Source organism: Papio anubis, chromosome 8, assembly GCF_008728515.1.
Source record: "Papio anubis isolate 15944 chromosome 8, Panubis1.0, whole genome shotgun sequence".
Lineage (NCBI taxonomy): Eukaryota > Metazoa > Chordata > Mammalia > Primates > Cercopithecidae > Papio > Papio anubis.
Window position 1 is genome coordinate 115,429,152 of NC_044983.1, and position 17,667 is coordinate 115,446,818.

At 35.2% G+C, this 17,667-nt stretch overlaps 1 protein-coding gene across 4 annotated transcripts in view; it reads left to right on the top strand.

The window, feature by feature from the left end:
- The window catches only part of COL14A1 (collagen type XIV alpha 1 chain), a 281,368-nt gene that overhangs the window by 42,867 nt on the left and 220,834 nt on the right, over positions 1-17,667 (top strand). For all 4 annotated transcript variants that reach the window (XM_031650141.1, XM_031650143.1, XM_031650140.1 and 1 more), the window contains exon 2: positions 16,339-16,463. In XM_031650141.1, the coding sequence (XP_031506001.1) occupies positions 16,376-16,463 (88 nt within the window). In that variant the 5' untranslated portion in view covers positions 16,339-16,375. The remainder of the gene's footprint in view (positions 1-16,338; positions 16,464-17,667) is intronic.

Here is a 17,667-nt window from a genome sequence, read left to right on the forward strand (position 1 = left end):
ACATTCCTACCAACAGTGTATAAGCATTCCCTTTTCTCTGCAAATCTGTTTTTTTTTTTTTTTTGTCTTTTTAATGATAGCCATTCTGATTGGTGTGAGATAGTATCTCATTGTGGTTTTGATTTGCATCTTTCTGATGATTAGCAATGTGGAGCATTTTTTCATGTTTGTTGGCTGCTTGTGTATCTTCTTTTGAGAAATATCTGCTCATGCCCTTTGCCTACTTTTTTAATGGGGTTATTTGTTTTTTGCTTGTTGAATAATTTAAGTTCATTATAGATTCTGGGTATTAGACCGTTGTTGGATCCATACTTTGCAAACACTTTCTCCCATTCTGTAGATTGTCTGTTTACTCTCTTGATAGTTTCTTTTGCTGTGCAGAAGCTCTTTAGTTTAATTAGATTCCACTTGTCAGTTTTGGTTTCTGTTGCAGTTGCTTTTGAGGACTTAGTCATAAGTTCACTGCCAAAGCGCATGTCTGGAATGGTATTTGCTAGGTTTTCTTCCTTTTTTTTTCTTTTTCTTTTTCTTTTTCTGTTTTTTTTTTGAGATGGAGTCTCGCTCTGTCGCCCAGGCTGGAGTGCAGTGGCACAATCTCAGCTCACTAAGCTCTACCTCCTGGGTTCAGGCGATTCTCCTGCCCCAGCCTCCCTAGTAGCTAGGATTACAGGCACATACCACCAAGCCCGGCTAATTTTTTGTATTTTTAGTAGAGACATGGTTTCACTGTGTTAGCCAGGATGGTCTCAAACTCGTGACCTCATGATCCACCTGCCTCCGCCTCCCAAAGTACTGAGATTACAGGCGTGAGCCACCGTGCCCGGCGGATATTTGCTAGGTTTTCTTCTAGGATTTTTTATAATGTTAGGTCTTACATTTCAGTCTTTAACCTGTCTTGAGTTAATTTTCATATATGGTGAAAGGTAGGGGTCCCATTTCATTCTTCTGCATACCGCTCGCCAGCTATTCCAACACCATTTATTGAAAAGGGAGTCCTTTCCCCATTGCTTGCTTTTGTTGACATTGTTGAAGATCAGGTAGTTAGTTGTAGGTGTATGACTTTATTTCTGTGTTTTCTAACCTGTTCAGTTGTCTGTGTGTTTGTTTTTGTACCAGTACCATGCTTTTTTGGTTACTGTAGCCTTGTAGTATAGTTTGAAGTTGGATAATTTGATGCCTCCAGTTTTGTTCTTTTTGCTTAGAATTGCTTTGGCGATTGAGTCTCTTTTTTGGTTTTGTTTAGAATTTTTTTTTCTATTTCTATGAAAAATGATATTGGTAGTTTGATAGGAATAACATTGAACCTGGATATTGTTTTAGGTAGTATTCTTTTTTTCTCTTTGAAATAGAGTCTTGTTCTGTCGCCCAGGCTGTGTTTTGGGCAGTATTCTTATTTTAATGATCTGTAATTAATTATTTCTAAACAAAGTACAGATTACTGAAACTGATTTTTTATTATACAGGAATTATGAATAAAGATTAGGCACAAACATGTTGAAAAAGTTGTTAAAAAGTAACCTCTCCAAGAGTACCAAACTCTCCCCATGGTTTTGCAATTGAATGCTAATGAAAATGTAAAAAATCAAGAACACTGTGCTATTATAACTGTTTCAAAGCACAGTATAGAGAAAGAAGAAAAAATTCAAAGTTTTTTTTTATAAAACCAGAAAAAAATAATACTGATATCAAACCTTGACACAGCATAATAAAAAAGAAAAGCTACAGACTAATTTCACTAATATTGATGTACTTATTGATATGAATAGCATATTGGTAAATAGAACCCAAAACAATAATTCACAATGATCAAGTTTGGCTCAAATTTTACAGGTAAGTTTAGCATTAGAAAATAGATTAATATAATTGTCATATTAAAAAGTTAAAAGAAAAAAAGGTGATCTCCTTCATAGCTACCACAATAATTTAACATTTTATTTCAGATTAATAGCTCAGTAAAGTTTACACAGATGGAAATTTACTACACACGATACATTTATGTCAGTATATATGTGTTTGTCTTCTCTAACAGTCTGTCTAGCCATGTGTCTTCAAAACCAAAGTCATGCCAAAGAAGCATTCCTGTTAAAAATAAGAACAAGACAAAATTTCCAGGATAAATATTCTGGAGATAGTAACCAAAGCAGTAAGAAAAGGGAAAGAAATGAAAAACATAAAATTTGGAAGGTAAGAAGAAATGTATCATCTACAGAAAAAATTAAGGAAATCAATTATTACAAACTTTAAGAGTCTGAAAAAATGTTAAACTATTCAAGGTAGGTTACAAAATTAATATAAAAATAAAATTGCTTTACTATAATTAAGAAACAACTTGGGCCGGGCGCGGTGGCTCAAACCCGTAATCCCAGCACTTTGGGAGGCCGAGACGGGTGGATTATGAGGTCAGGCGATTGAGACCATCCTGGCTAACACGGTGAAACCCCATCTCTACTAAAAAATACAGAAAACTAGCCGGGCGAGGTGGCGGGTGCCTGTAGTCCCAGCTACTCGGGAGGCTGAGGCAGGAGAATGGCGTGAACCCGGGAGGCAGAGCTTGCAGTGAGCTGAGATCCGGCCACTGCACTCCAGCCTGGGCAACAGAGTAAGACTCCGTCTCAAAAGAAAAAAAAAAAAAACAAAAAAAACTTGTTCAAAAGTGATTAAGAAAAATCCATTAACACAGGAAATAAAACATATATGTATATAATATGTAGAAATAAACTCAAAATGTCAAATTTATATAACTCTTTAAAGTGCTTATGAAGAAATGGAGATGACTGACTTGAATAAACAAAGAATATATTCTTTTTTGATGTAAAGATGGACTATTATATAAAAAAGGTCAATCTACCTAAATCAGTCTACTAATTTAACATCCCAATTTGAGTAGTTTTGGTACCTAATCAAAAATAATCAGAAAGAAAACTTAAAAGAAAATATTAAAACATATTGTAAAGTTTTGATACTTACAATTACTTAATAGTCACACATAAATAGGAAATCAATAGATTTGAAAATAAAATATAGCATTACTAATCTGTGAACAAAAGGTAAATTATTCTGTAAGTGGTATGGGACTAATTGGATAGACATGGAGAAGAAAAGTTAAAACTTTTCCATTTACATCACGATAAGTTTTAGATGATCAAGGATTTCAATTTAAAAATTGAAAATGTTATAATACTAAAAGAAAATATAGGAAAATGCTACAATTCCAAAGGAGAAGGAGACTTATATGCATGTCATAAACCATAGGAGATAAAAAACAAAAAAAATAAATGTTGGGCAACATATTTTATTATATATGATGGAAAAGGAGCTACATATTAAATGCAAAAATTTCTTATAAAAAGATGAATACTCCTAGCTGGGTGTGGGGGTTCATGCTTGTAATCCCAGCACTTTCGGAGGCCGAGGAAGTCAGATCACTTGAGGGAAGGAGTTCGAGACCAACCTGTCCAACATGGCGAAACCCTGTCTCTACTAAAAATACAAAAAACAGCTGGGTGTGGTGGGGCACGTCTGTAATCCCAGCTATTTGGAAGGCTGAGGCATGAGAATCGCTTGAACCTGGGAGGTGGAAATTGCAGCAAGCCAAGACTGCATCACTGCACTCCAGCCTGGGTGACAGAGTAAGTGAGACTCCGTCTCAAAAAAAAAAAAAACAGTTCTATAGAAAAATGACCAAGGATATGCCAGATAGTCCACCAAACAAAAGATGTCTTAAGTAAATGAAAGATGTGCACGGAGATGTTGTATGTTGAACTACAATTTTTTCATACATGAAAGAATTTGCAACTGTTAGAGCCAATGAGTTTATGGAAAAATAGACACATATACTTTTGGTGGTATATAAATTGGCATAATCTCTTTGGAGATCAATTTGGCAGTATCCATTAATACTTTTTTTTCTTTTTGAGACAGGGTCTCACTCTGTTGTCCAGGTTGGAGTGCAGTGGCACAATCTTGGCTCACTGCAATCTCCACCTCCCAGGTTCGACTGATTCTCCCACCTCAGCTTCCCGAATAGCTGGGATTACAGAAGCGCACCACCGCAGCCTGTCTAATTTTTCTATTTTTAGTAGAGATGGGGTTTCACCATGTTGGTCAGGCTGGTCTCGAACTGCCAACCTCAGGTGATCTGCCTGCCTTGGCCTCCCAAAGTGCTGGGATTACAGGTGTGAGCCACCATGCCCAACCCATTAATACTTTTTAAAAGGAATAAACATACCTTATGACCAGCAGTTTCACTTTTAGCAAACTGTCTTAGAGAATATTTGTCTGTGACTTTTTTGAGATTTTGATTTAAATTGCTTTGTATCTATAGATTATCTTAAGAACATTCTAACAGAATATTTTTTTTTTTAAATCCATGAACATGATGCACTGCTCTATTTAGGCTTTCTTTCATTTCTGTCAGTAATACACTTTTGTATTTTTGTATTCTGAAGAGTATAGAGGCCTTGCATGTCATATTAATTTCTAACTATTTTATGTTTTTGATATCACTGTAAATAAATTTAAAAATTTTTTCTTTTGATTTATTTTCTGCTATTATATAAGAATACAGTTGATTTTTGCCTACTGATCTTGTCTGTCAGTCTTTCTAAATTATTAATTGAAGTAGGGTTTTGTTTTTGGTAGATTCCTTAGCATTTACTGGTAAACAATCATGTTGATTGTGAATACAGTCTGTTTACTTCTTCCTTCCCATTCTTTCTGCCTTTTATTTCTTTTTCTTGCCTGATTGCACTGACTAGGACCTCTAGTACAATGTTGAGTGGAACTAGTAATAGTTAACATCCCTATTTTATTCTTGATCTTAGGGGAAAAGCATTCGATATTTTACCATTCAGTGTGATACTAGCTATGGGGTTTTCACTGATGCCCTTTATTAGATTGAAGAAGTTCCTTTCTATTTTTAGTTTGCTGAGTTTCTTTAAAATCCTGAATGTGTATTGAATTTTCTGAAATACTTTTTGTCCTTCTATTTAGATTACACACACACACACATCCACACCCACACACACACAATATATATATATGTATAAAATCTCATGCTAAATGATTAGTGGATATTATCTTGATGGTTAGCCTTTTTCTCCCTGAGGGAAGAAACATACTAAACATGCTAAATGATTTAAAAATATTAAACCAATATTACATTCCTGTAGTAAACTCTACTTGGTCATTATTATTATTATTTTTATACATTGTTAAGTGCTATTTGATAATATTTTGTGAAAGATTTTTGTATCTATGTTCATGAGGGTTATTCTGTGATTTTTATTTTTTGTGATGCTGTCTAGTTGTGATAAAAAGGTTATGTTAGGGCCGGGCAGCACTTTGAGAAGCTGAGGTGGGCAGATCACTTGAGGCCAGAAGTTCGAGACCAGCCTGGGCAACATGGTGAAACCCCATCTCTACCAAAAATACAAAAATTAACCATGTGTGGTGGCATACGCCTATAGTCCAGCTCTTCGGGAGGCTGAAACAGGAGAACTGCTTGAACCCAGGAGGTGGAGGTTGCAGTGAGCCAAGATTGCGCCACTGCACTCCACTCCGGTCTGTGTGACAGTGAGAGTCTGTCTCCAAAAAAAAAAAAACAAAAAACAAAAGGTTATGCTAGCCTTCACCTGTGCTTTCAGAAAGAGTTTGTGTAGAATTGGTATTATATTTTCCTTAAATATTTCATAGAATTCACTAGTGAAGCCATCTGGGACTGTAATTTTCCTTGTGGAAATATTTTTTAATAACAAATTTAATCTCTCTAATAGATACAGGGCTATTTGGGTTTTCTATTTCTTCATGTGTCTGTTTTAACAAGTTGAGTATTTGAATAGTTTATTTCCAAGTAAGCTAAATTGTTGGGATTATTGGCAAAAAGTTATTTGTATTTTTCCTTTTTAGTTGTTTTTTAGTTTGTGAAGTAGGCAGTTATATCCTCTATTATTCCTGGTATTGTTAATTGTGTTTCAATCTTTGTTCCTTGACCACACTTCCTAAAGGTTTTAAAAGTTTATTAATGTTTCAAAAAAGCAAATACTGGTTTTGTTAATTTCTACTAATGTTTTCCATTTCTTTAGTATTTGCTTTTATCTTTATTAATCATTTCCTTCAACTTAATTTGGATTCAGTTTGCTCTTCTTTTTCTAGCTTCTTTAGGTAAAAAATTAGATCATTGATTTTAAATCTTTCTTCTTTTTTATATAAGCATTTAAACCTATAAGTTTATCTCTAATTCTTTAGCTGCATTCCACAAATTTTCACAAATTGTACCTTTATTTTCATTCCCTTTCAAACATTTAAAAATTTCCATTGTGATTTCACCTTTGACCCATTGATTATTTAGAAGCATATTGTTTAAATTTTCAAATATTTTGAATTTATAAAGATATTTTATTATTCATTTTAAAAAAATTAGATGGGGTCTTTCTGCGTTGCTCAGTCTGTTCTCAAACTCCTGGGCTCAAGCCATCTTCACACCTTGACCTCCCAAAATGCTGGGATTATGGGTGTGAGCTACCACACCCAGGCTATTATTCATTTCTAATTTAAATCTGTTGTCAGAAAATATACTCTATATGTTTTCAATCTTTTGAAATTTATCGAGTTTTATTTTATGGCCCAGAATATGGCCTATTTTGTTAAATTTTACTGATACACTTAAAAAATGTACATTTTTGCAGTTGTTGGATGTAATGCTCAATAAATATCAACTACTTGATAAGAGTTGTTCACATCTATATACCGATATATTGTCTAATTGTTCAACCAGTTCTTGAGGAGTGCTGAAATCTTCAACTTTGCTTATTGCTTGTTTCTTTAGTCTTATTAGTTTTTGCTTTATGTATTTTGAAACTCCATTATTAAATTTATACACATTGATGATTAATTTTTCCTAATTAAGTGATCTTTATCATTCTGAAATGTCCAGGATTTGGGGGCAGTTTTATGCAGATTTTACTCCCCCTGCCCCCACTTTGTGTCTCATTCCATTCTGACATTTCCCTTCTCAATATCTAGTTTCTCTAGTATTCCTGAATTCTGTTCCCTGATGCTTTATGCCAGTAAGACAGCAGCTTTCCGCCTGATTTCTGATCACCATGCCTTGCATAGTGGAGAGTTCCCTCAGAGAGAAAAAAGCTAACCACCAAACTAATAGTAACAAAACTAGGTCTTCTTTATTCCTAATTTAGAGTTTTTTCTTCCTATGTCATGATGCTAACAGATAAGTGTAATAATTGCTCACTTCCTCTAGTACTTTTTAAGTGGATCTCGTTAGCTAATCCTGAAAATCCTTTTTTTATGATTCTGGATGTGAGGAGGGTAGTATTTCAATAGTGAGAAGAAGTAAGGAGGAATACCCTCAAAGCCAACACACTGGATGATACATTAAGCCTATCTCTTTTGTTGTTGTTTTTTTTGTTTGTTTTTTAATCTACAAAAATATGTGACCTAGATTATCAATTGACTGTAAAATTCTCTTTCTATAAAGTAGATATTAACATATATATAAAATGTGGAGTTGAGGAAGGCATCCTAGAGATCATTTTATCCAGTTCCCTTGCCCCAAATTCAGGAATCCCTCTGATAACATCTCTTATGGGTAAAACTTAGCTAGTTTCTGCTCCAGAATTTCTGGTGACAGAGAAGCAGTGCTTCTAATTGTTAGAGCTGTTACAGAACTTCTGTGGGTTGGGAGCATCGCAACTGATTAGAGTTCTGTTTTCAGACGCTACACAAAATAATACGGTTTTATCTTCTACATAAAAGCTCTAATATATGAAAACCTCTGTTATGTGTCTCTGATTCTTATTTTTCTTTGGTATAAAATATGCTTAAATATCACCATTTCTTTCAAGTCTTCTTTGCATAAACTTGTCAACGGTTAACTGCTGAGTCTTTTTCTAAGCCTATGAATTACTCAAGTCAAGTCGTCCATGTCTTCATATGATTGATCGTTTCAAATCTGTATAGAGCTATCATCTGGAGAATGATAAAAATGGCTAGAAATTTATTTTGAAAAGTCTAAACTGGTTCACTCTTGCAAATAACTGTTGCCTCTGTCATTATCTGGATATTCAGTTTTTGCCTAAACGTTTTTGCCAAGTTAGTCCCACAACCTTAATGTGATAGAAGAGATAAAGGCTTCTTGTTTCTCCTTCCTTTTTTAGCATCTGCTCAAGTAGAAAATTCATTTATTATGATTCCCCTTTCCTTTTTTGTTCTTTCAACATGTTGTGAACATGCTACTAATTAGACATTTTTGAGAGTCATCTGTGTTCTAAGTAAGTTAACTAAAATATCACAATCATCTTAAAAGGTAGACATGGCCAAGTGCGGTGGCTCGTGCCTATGATCTTGGCACTGGGAGGCGGAGGTGGGAGGATTGCTGGAGCCCAGGAGTTCAAGACCAGCCTAGGCACCAAAGTGAGATCCTGTCTGTATAAAAAATAAAAATAAAAAAAAGAACTCAGCCAAGTGAGATGGCATGTGACTGTAGTCCCAGCTACTCAGGAGGTGAAGGCAGGAGGATCTCTTGAGTCTAGGAGTTTGGGAATGCAGTGGGCCATGTTCATGCCACTGCACTCCAGCCTGGGTGACAGAGAGAGATCCTAAAACAAAACCCAAATAAAAATAACAACAACAATAAATTAATGAATTAAAAAATAAAAGATAGATATTATCTCACACATTTCATTGATAAAGAGCAGAGAGTGGTTAAACCAGCTAGCCAAGGACCTATAGCAAATGATCACAAGTGGCTTCCTCACTCCCAGTTTTCTATTCATACCACCACCTGTGCTACCTTTCTGTTCTGTTTCATACTTATTTCATTCGGTTTTGCAATATGATTGCTGACGATCTTGCTTTTCAAGTAAATTGTAAGTGAGCTCACCTAAGGTTCACTTTTCAATTAATCTCTTTTTTTCAATTAACTATAAGTGAGCTACCAAGGGGAAGATATGGTATAAAGTTTTGTATCTTTCTTATTACCAACTACAGTGCTTTGGTTGTATAGTAGGACTCTTAATAAATGATTGTTGAAATGGACATTTAACACTGTAAATAACAATGCTCTCAGGGCATGGAGTTGCTGGATATATCAAATAACTAACAAGAATTTCGTTTAAGTTTGTGGTTTATTTTTTGTAAGTCAGCAACAATTGAATACAATATTATCCAAGGTTTGTGTGTATATATGTGTATAAATCTTGGCGAGAGAGAGAGTGTGTGTGGTTTACAAAAATGTTAGGATAAATATTTAAGGAATTTTAATAAAATTGGCTGTATGTTAGTCTGGGAATTTTGTGGGTGCCTGTAAGCATTGCTTAATGCTTACGCTTAGGGCCTTTGCTCGTTATTAAACTTATCTGGACAAATGAGATTAAATAAAACAAACATATTAGTGGAAGGGCAAATTAGCACTAATGGACCTAGTTTTATGTTACTGATTGTAAAATTATGACAGTGTTTTAAGAGCACTTGTATTAGACATTGTCAACTTTCCGTAAATATGGCTTATACCTTCTGAAGAGAGAACTAAGTAGCCATTTCTAACATGATGTTTTTAAACAACAGCAAAAAATCAAGGCAGAGTTATTTGTTTGGTGCAGGCTTTCGGGCAAAATTTTAACAAATTAGGCTTTGACATTTTGGTAAATGTTAAAATATCTCATGGCATTTTAATAGGATTGGGATTTTTCTTGCCCTTACTTTACTGTCCAAAAGTTTGGGGACTTGGCAGAAAAGCTTGGGAAAACTGAAATTTCACTTCTCCCAATGTGGTATTGCTCATCCTAACTTAAAATAAACAATAACTAAAGAAGAATTTATGCTGGGCACAGTGGCTCATGCCTATAATCCCAGCATTTTGGGAGTCCAGGACGGGGGAATTGCTTCAGCCCAGGAGTTCGAGACTAGCCTGCACAAGATGAGGAGACCACATTTCTACAAAAAAAATTTTTAAAATTAGCGAGACATGGTGGCACATGCCTATAGTCCAGCTACTTGGAAGGCTGAGGAGGGAGAATCACTTGAGTCCAGCAGATTGAGGTTGTTGTGAGCCATGATGTCACCACTGCAGCCCAGCCTGGGTGACAGAAGCAGACCCTGTCTCAAAAAAAAAAAAAAAAAAAAGTAAAAGAAAAAAGAATTTTGAAGATACACTATGGTTACAATGCTTTTTCCATATAAACAATGCCCAGTTTCCAAAAAAGTTGCCAAGACAAGCATAGCATTTATTTAGTTAGTTAAAAAGTACATGAGATGCAGAGTAACCTCCAATATTACATGTTAAGTATTGCTTCAAAACACTCGGATGCAGGAACTGCTTTGATGAGAAAAGAGAAAGGCTATTTGATTGTGGCCTTTCACAAAAGGAGAAAAAGGTTCTTCTCTCCTATGTTAAAGAAGATCTTTTTCTCCTACATTAAAATAGCATTATGCGATATCTTTTAACATTTTTAAATTTAATTTTTAATTTTTTTGTAGAGCCAGAGTCTCACTGAGTTGCTCAGGCTGGTCTCAAACTCCTGGGCTCAAGCCATCTTCCTGCCTTGGCCTCCCAAAATTCTGGGATTACAGGTGTGAGCTACCATACCTGGCCAGGGATATCTAATGTAAGTCTCCTGATCTGAAAAGGAGATTTTTTTTTTTTTCTCCAAAAAGACAAATGTGGCCTTTTTTTTTTTTTTTTTTTTTTGCCTTTCTTTTCTTTGCTTTGTTCTGATTGAAACCTCTGGTTATAATGTTTGGAGAAGGAAATCTTAGAATATTTTATTGGAGTTGAGAGAGTGATTCTGCTGCAATCTGTTTCTTTGGGTGTGGTGGACAGCTATCTGTGTAACTGGCAGGTTTGCTGAATGTTTTGATTTGATAAGGCTGAAGCCTGCTGCCATATCTTCTCAAATTCCCCTGCACTCATGCCTTCTGTCTACAGAAGAGCTGCTTATACTCGGTTTGGATAATCCACTAATCTTGTTTTACTTGACTTTGTAGGGTTAGGGTTTTATGTATACCCTGGGGCTTTTCCTCCTATATTTCATCAACATTTACTAACCATTTTCCTAATGTCTTCTGTGTCCTGACAAATTAATCCAGGCTATAATGCTGTGTAGATGGTAGTCACTTAATATGTTGACTATTCTTTTAGCATATACACTGAATGTATTGCCTATTCCATTAGGAATTTTAAGGAATTTCCAGTATGTGAATGTGTTAATCTAAGAAAATATTCTTTACTAATTAGCATTTTGGTCGTAGGCTGGTAGGGGAAGATATATTTTGGACCCTAAGCACAAATTAGTACATTCGTTAATTTTTATTGTAGGACCTTAACTTGAATATTTGTATAATGATCAAAGTATATGGGCCTCTCTTTTAGTGGCAACATGAAAGAGTTGTATACTAGACTGTGATTGGATATTTTAAAAAAGCTTAGTTGTCAACATTTTTTTATGAATAGTTGCTTGAAGGAAATATAATTAATTTATTCCTTTAGATATACCATATTATTTTGAAATAAAACCCAAGTATCAGAGATTTAACTACATGAGTCATATTACTTTGAAAGTTTATGTAACTTTGCTTTGCTGCATTCATCAGAGGCTTTTGCACTTAAAGCTACTACCTGAAGGCTGTATTAATCTACCCCCACTCATTCCATTCGCAGAATTGAATGATTGTAGGAGTTATAGAACCCAACATCCCACTTGATACAGTTTTTCCTTCATACTCTCCAGACTGAAAGGATGCAAACAGGATTGTTTTAAAATCTTCAGGTCTAGCTCCAGTCTAAAGCCTGATTGGCATATGCCTTACCAGATTATAGATGTTATTTCAAAGAACAGACTAGTGCAGTATCTCTCAAAAGAACAGCATCCAGGACTGGGGGAAGTAGCATAATAGCAACTAAAAAATACTTGGGATTGGCCAGGCACGGTGGCTCACGCCTGTAAACCCAGCACTTTGGGAGGCCGAGGCGGGTGGATCACAAGGTCAGGAGTTTGGAACCATCCTGGCCAACATGGTGAAACCCTGTCTCTACTAAAAAAAAAAATTAGCCAGACGTGGTGGCACATGTCTGTAATCTCAGCTACTCGGGAGGCTGAGGCAGGAGAATTGCTTGAACCCAGGAGGCAGTGGGCGGAGATCGCACTACTGCACTCCAGCCTGGGCGACAGAGCGAGACTCCGTCTCAAAAAACAAGAACAAAAACAAAAAAACTTGGAATTTAAATAAGCAATATGGAGTATTTTTTAAAGCATTCAAGGGGATCAGAGTCTTCAAGCTTTGTAACCTAAGAGATAGCTTGTACTTTGCTAGGTATAATCCCTGTCATGGTGGGAATTTTATCCGGACATTCCATTATCAAAGGTCTTGAAATGGTAATAGTATGGAGATACTAGATAAATGTAATGTGACTTAAAATATCATTGTAATAATAATTTTTAAAATACTCATACTCTTCCATTTAGGGGTAAATGACACCTAGAATAGTATTCTCATTCTTATCCCTCAAGAAGAATTAATATTCTTTTGAGTCCTGTAATCAGTCATACCTAGTTTTGATTTGCAATTAGGAAACGTCAATTGATGTGTTTTTATTGTTGCCACTGGAGACATATATCTATAGTAGAGAAAAGTAAAGGAATTTAAAGCTTAACACATTTTGATAAATGATCAGCATATAACAAAGAGTGTTTGCACTTGATTAGTTTCTTAGGAGTTGGACAGAAACAGTCTTGAGCTGTCTCTCTTGTTGTTCAAGAATATAAAAAACCAGTGGCACAAATGAAGTATCATTATTAATGGGATCTTATTTAAAGAATGATATGTCATTACTATCTCTATTTAAAAATGGCTTGGCCTGAAAGCCAAAGCCATTATGATTACATTAATGTTTTAAAAAAAGCAATATTGCTATTAATAGGTAGGACTTATTTCTATATTGCAAAGATAGATTAATACTAGACATATCAAAATAGCTAATTACACTGAGAAGTCAGGATGAAAATATGGACATTCCAGTGAATGAATTGTCATAAAGGCAAGGTTCAGCATCCATTCTTGATTGAAAAAAATATTCTTAGTAAAAAGACAAGAAGTTTTAAAAGTTTAATATAACACATCTGAACTCAACTACCATTAATATTCTTAATGGTAAAATATTTCAGGCATCCCTAGTAAAATAATTGTTTTTAAACTACTAACCTATACAGTAAGAAAAAAAACACATTGGTTGCAAACAATGCAGCTGTCAACTTGGAAAATCCAAGAGATTAAACTGAAAAAATATAAAGGTAGCAAGAATTCAGAATAGTGGTCCATTAATATAAAAAATCAATATCTTTTCTATATTAAAAACAAATCTGTCAGATAACAGTATTGGAAAGAGTCCATTAATAATAGGAACTAAAAAGTTAACTAGAAATATACTTTGGGGTAAGAAAGGCCATTTTACCCATGATGCTGAATTAGAAACCATAAAGAAAAAGATCAAGTCAGATTTCTGAACTTTAAAAAAAATTCTTAACCCAATAAATGAAATTGTCAGGCAAAAAACAAACTGGAAAATTACTAAATATATATGAGTTAAAATTAACATATAAAGAGTTATTGTAGATCAATAAGAAAATGGGTAAAGGTCATGAACAGGTATTTTGTTTAAAAAATTTAAATAGCCAACAAACACCAAATGTCACATTTTACTGGTTGTGAAAAAATCTGATTAAGATGCTAATCCCATTTTACCTATAAAATCAGAATATATTGAAAACAACCTCTGTGATGGTGAAATTGATGTGACCTGGTACTCATATGAGATGCAGGTGGAAGTGGAAATGAGTGTTATTTTCTGTAGAGCATTGTGTACCTGTATTTGAAAAACCTTAAAAACATGCATCTTGGGCTGGGTGAGGTGGCTCAGGCCTGTAATCGCAGCACTTTGGGAGGCCGAAGTGGGTGGATCACCTGAGGTCAGGAGTTTGAGACCAGCATGGGCAACATGGTGAAACCCCGTCTCTACTAAAAATACAAAAATTAGCCGGGTGTAATGGCACATGCCTGTAATCCCAGCTGCTTGGGAGGCTGAGGCAGGAGAATCGCTTGAACCCGGGAGGCAAAGGTTGCAGTGAGCAGAAGCCCTGGGGACAAGAGTAGGACTCTGTCTCAAAACAAACAAACAACGCATCTTGTTTTGCCTAACAGTTCCACAATTGGGAATTTAGCCAAAGTAAATAAATTATGTATTAAAAGAGATGTGAATTAGGATATTCATCGTAGTGTTATATGTATAAAGGAAATTTGGAAACAACCTGTATTTCCAAAGAAAGGTAGATAAAGAAGTTGTGATACCACTATATATATATATAGTAAAAGGGCATTTACTGTCATCAGAATACACTTGAACAAGGAAATAATAACAAAAGGTGTATTCTTTTTGTTGTACTTTGTTGTAGTCTGAATTTTTCACTATGAAAGCTCTTTGTTTTTGTAAGAAGAACAAGGTATTTCTAAAGTGGAAAGAAAGTGATGTGAAGCCTGATCTTGTAGAAATGTTTTCCTAAGATGCTTCTACCATGTCTGATTATGCCTATGTGGTTAAAATCCTGGCTCTACTCACTAGCTTTGTGACTTGGGCAACTTCTCTGTGCCTTGTTGTCCATCGGGAATACGTAGTAGAATTGTGCCTACTTCAAAGAGTTGCTGTGAGGATTAAAGGAATTTATATGTGTACTTAGAGTAGTCTTTACATATAGCAAGGGCTCAATACATTTTATGGTGAATAAAGTAAGATGACTTTTTGGCGTGAACCATGGGAAAAATTCTACTCAGCTTTTGGTGTCAGAAAAAGCTACGTATCTCCTGAAAAATATGTTGTAGTTAATCTAAAAATATAGTAAGCTTTAAAGCTTATTATGCTTCCTTCTTGCTTTACCTGCTAATTCATAAATTTGGAGCCAAATTCATGGTTACCTTTACCAGTTATACAGGACCAGATCCATTTTCTCTGTGCTCATTTAACTCATTACTTTATTGTTTTATCACCAAAATTTCCCCTTATATTAGGATTGCTGGATCAAATATATGACACTCAGTTAAATTTTAATTCCAGATAAACAATGATTTTTTAAAAATAGTATTTTTCAACTATTGCATAGAACATACTAACATTAAAAAATTATTTGCTGTTTATCTCAAATTAAAATTTAACTATAGTCCTGTATTTTATATGTTAAATCTGGCACTCTTATCTTATCCATTAGGTTCATTTATTATTTAGTTGCTTCAGATCCTTTGTGGGATGATATTGGGAAATGAATGAATGAATATATTAATGAAAAAAATGAATTAAAAATATGCCTTGGGTAGAAGAAAACTTTGGAGATATTTTCTTAATCTCTGAGGGAAAGACTTCAGAATTTCTCCTCTGTAATGACCTATTAATAGAATTATAATCTATAATTTGTAGAATCGTCTTTGAAAGTAATACCAAACATTCATTGTTTTTCACACTCCATTTCTGCCCCTCTCCCTTTCTCCCTCCTTCTTTCCTTTCCCTTTCTTTCCTTTCTTTTTCTAAAAGTTTTTTAATGGTAAAATTTATATTATTAATTATTATGGATATATAATAATTATACCCTTTCTTTTTTTCTTCTTCGTTTTCTTGTCTTCCATTTACCTTCCTTTCTCTCTTTTGCTTGTAGCTCTTCTTTCATTGATATCCCAATGGAAATGAACAATTTGGAAGAGTTTTATATTCACTTATGTTAGGAAAAAGAAGAACTATGAGAAAAGATGAAAGGATTAGGGGTTATTCAACCCAATGAAGGGAAGTCTGAGTACTGCAGTCTTTTAATATTAGTACAAAATGGTTTTTCAAATTCTCTTGGATCACCAGTAGAAAGGTCCTATATATTTGTCCTTTGTAGGCAATATAAGGCAACAGTAGGAGTTTATGTGAACTTTATGTGATAAATATGGGAGGAACACTGGCAAGGACATTGGGATTGATGATAATGCTAATTTCAGGTAAAATTATGAAATTTATCCATTTGGGAAATTCAGTATGCAATTTATGTCCATAGGGAAGAGTCACAAAGTACATTCTGAAGCTCTCTCCCAAATATTTCAAATCATTCTCTCCATTTACAGCATCTTCTAAAAAGTCTTTTCCTCATCAGTTTGTATTTTAGAGTGAAATGCACGATGCTCTAGGGAATTAATTACTTCCTGACAATACTAATCCATGTTAGCTTATTTGCCTGTCCTAAATGATTACATATACTTTATTTTCAGCCTTCTCAAAAATGTCCCCATTCTCTCTGTTTCTAGGTGGCTGCTACATCCCATGTAAAAAGCAGAAAATAAAATGAAGATTTTTCAGTGCAAGATGCGGTACTGGTTGCTTCCACCTTTTTTGGCAATTGTTTATTTCTGCACCATCGTCCAAGGTCAAGGTAATTGAAAACTTGGAGAATCAGTAGGGTCTGGGACTCTAGCCTTCTTGTTTCTGATTATCATTCTTATTTTATTTATCCTAACAATATATTGGCTTTTACTGAGTTTTACCAACTGTTTGCACTGTAGGAATATACACATCTTTGATGAGGATTATAACCTCACCAGCGACTGAGCATAGTGATTTTGTGGCAATTGGTTAAACAGGTCATTCTTTTTTTTTTTTTTGAAAGAGTCTCGCTCTGTCGCCCAGATGCGATCTCGGCTCACTGCAACCTCTTCCTCTCAGGTTCAAGCGATTTTCCTATCTCAGCCTCCCAAGTAGCTGGGACTAGAGGCGTGCACCACCATGCCCGGATAATTTTTGTATTTTTAGTAGAGACAGGGTTTCACCATATTGGCCAAGCTGCTCTCGAACTCCTGATCTCGTGACCTGCCTGCCTCGGCCTCCCAAAGTGCTGGGATTACAGGTGCAAGTCACCATGCCCGGCCTATTCTTAAAGTGCTTCTGAAAAGCCTGTGCAAGTTTAACCAGTGAAAGTCGCATTTTTATGTTACAATATCAGTTATATTAATAACACTATATTAATTAAATTGCTTTATGAATAGAGCCCTATTTTTACAGCTCTATTAATAAAGAACTGTAATGTGAGTGTGTATGTATCCTAATCATGTCTTGTCTCTTACATAGTGTACAGGAGATTTCTATCACTTCATACCTGATCACAAGGTCAGGAGATCGAGACCACGGTGAAACCCCGTCTCTACTAAAAATACAAAAAAAAAAATTAGCCGGGCGCGGTGGCGGGCGCCTGTAGTCCCAGCTGCTCAGGAGGCTGAGGCATGAGAATGGCTTGAACCCGGGAGGCGGAGGTTGCAGTGAACTGAGATTGCGCCACTGCACTCCAGCCTGGGCAACAGAACGAGACTCCATCTCAAAAAAAAAAAAAAAAAAAAGAAAAAGAAAAAGAGAAACAAAGTCAGTGTGGCAGGTAGAATAATGTGCCTGCAAAGATGTTGACATATGAATTTTCAGAACTTGTGAATATGTTATATGGCAAGGGGAAATTAAGATGTCAGATTGAATTAAGTTTGTTAATCAGTTGACCTTAAAATAGGGAGGTTAGCCTGGCTTATCTGGGTGGGCCCAATGTAACTGCAAAAAGCTTTAAATATGGAAGAGGGAGACAGGGCAACCAGTGT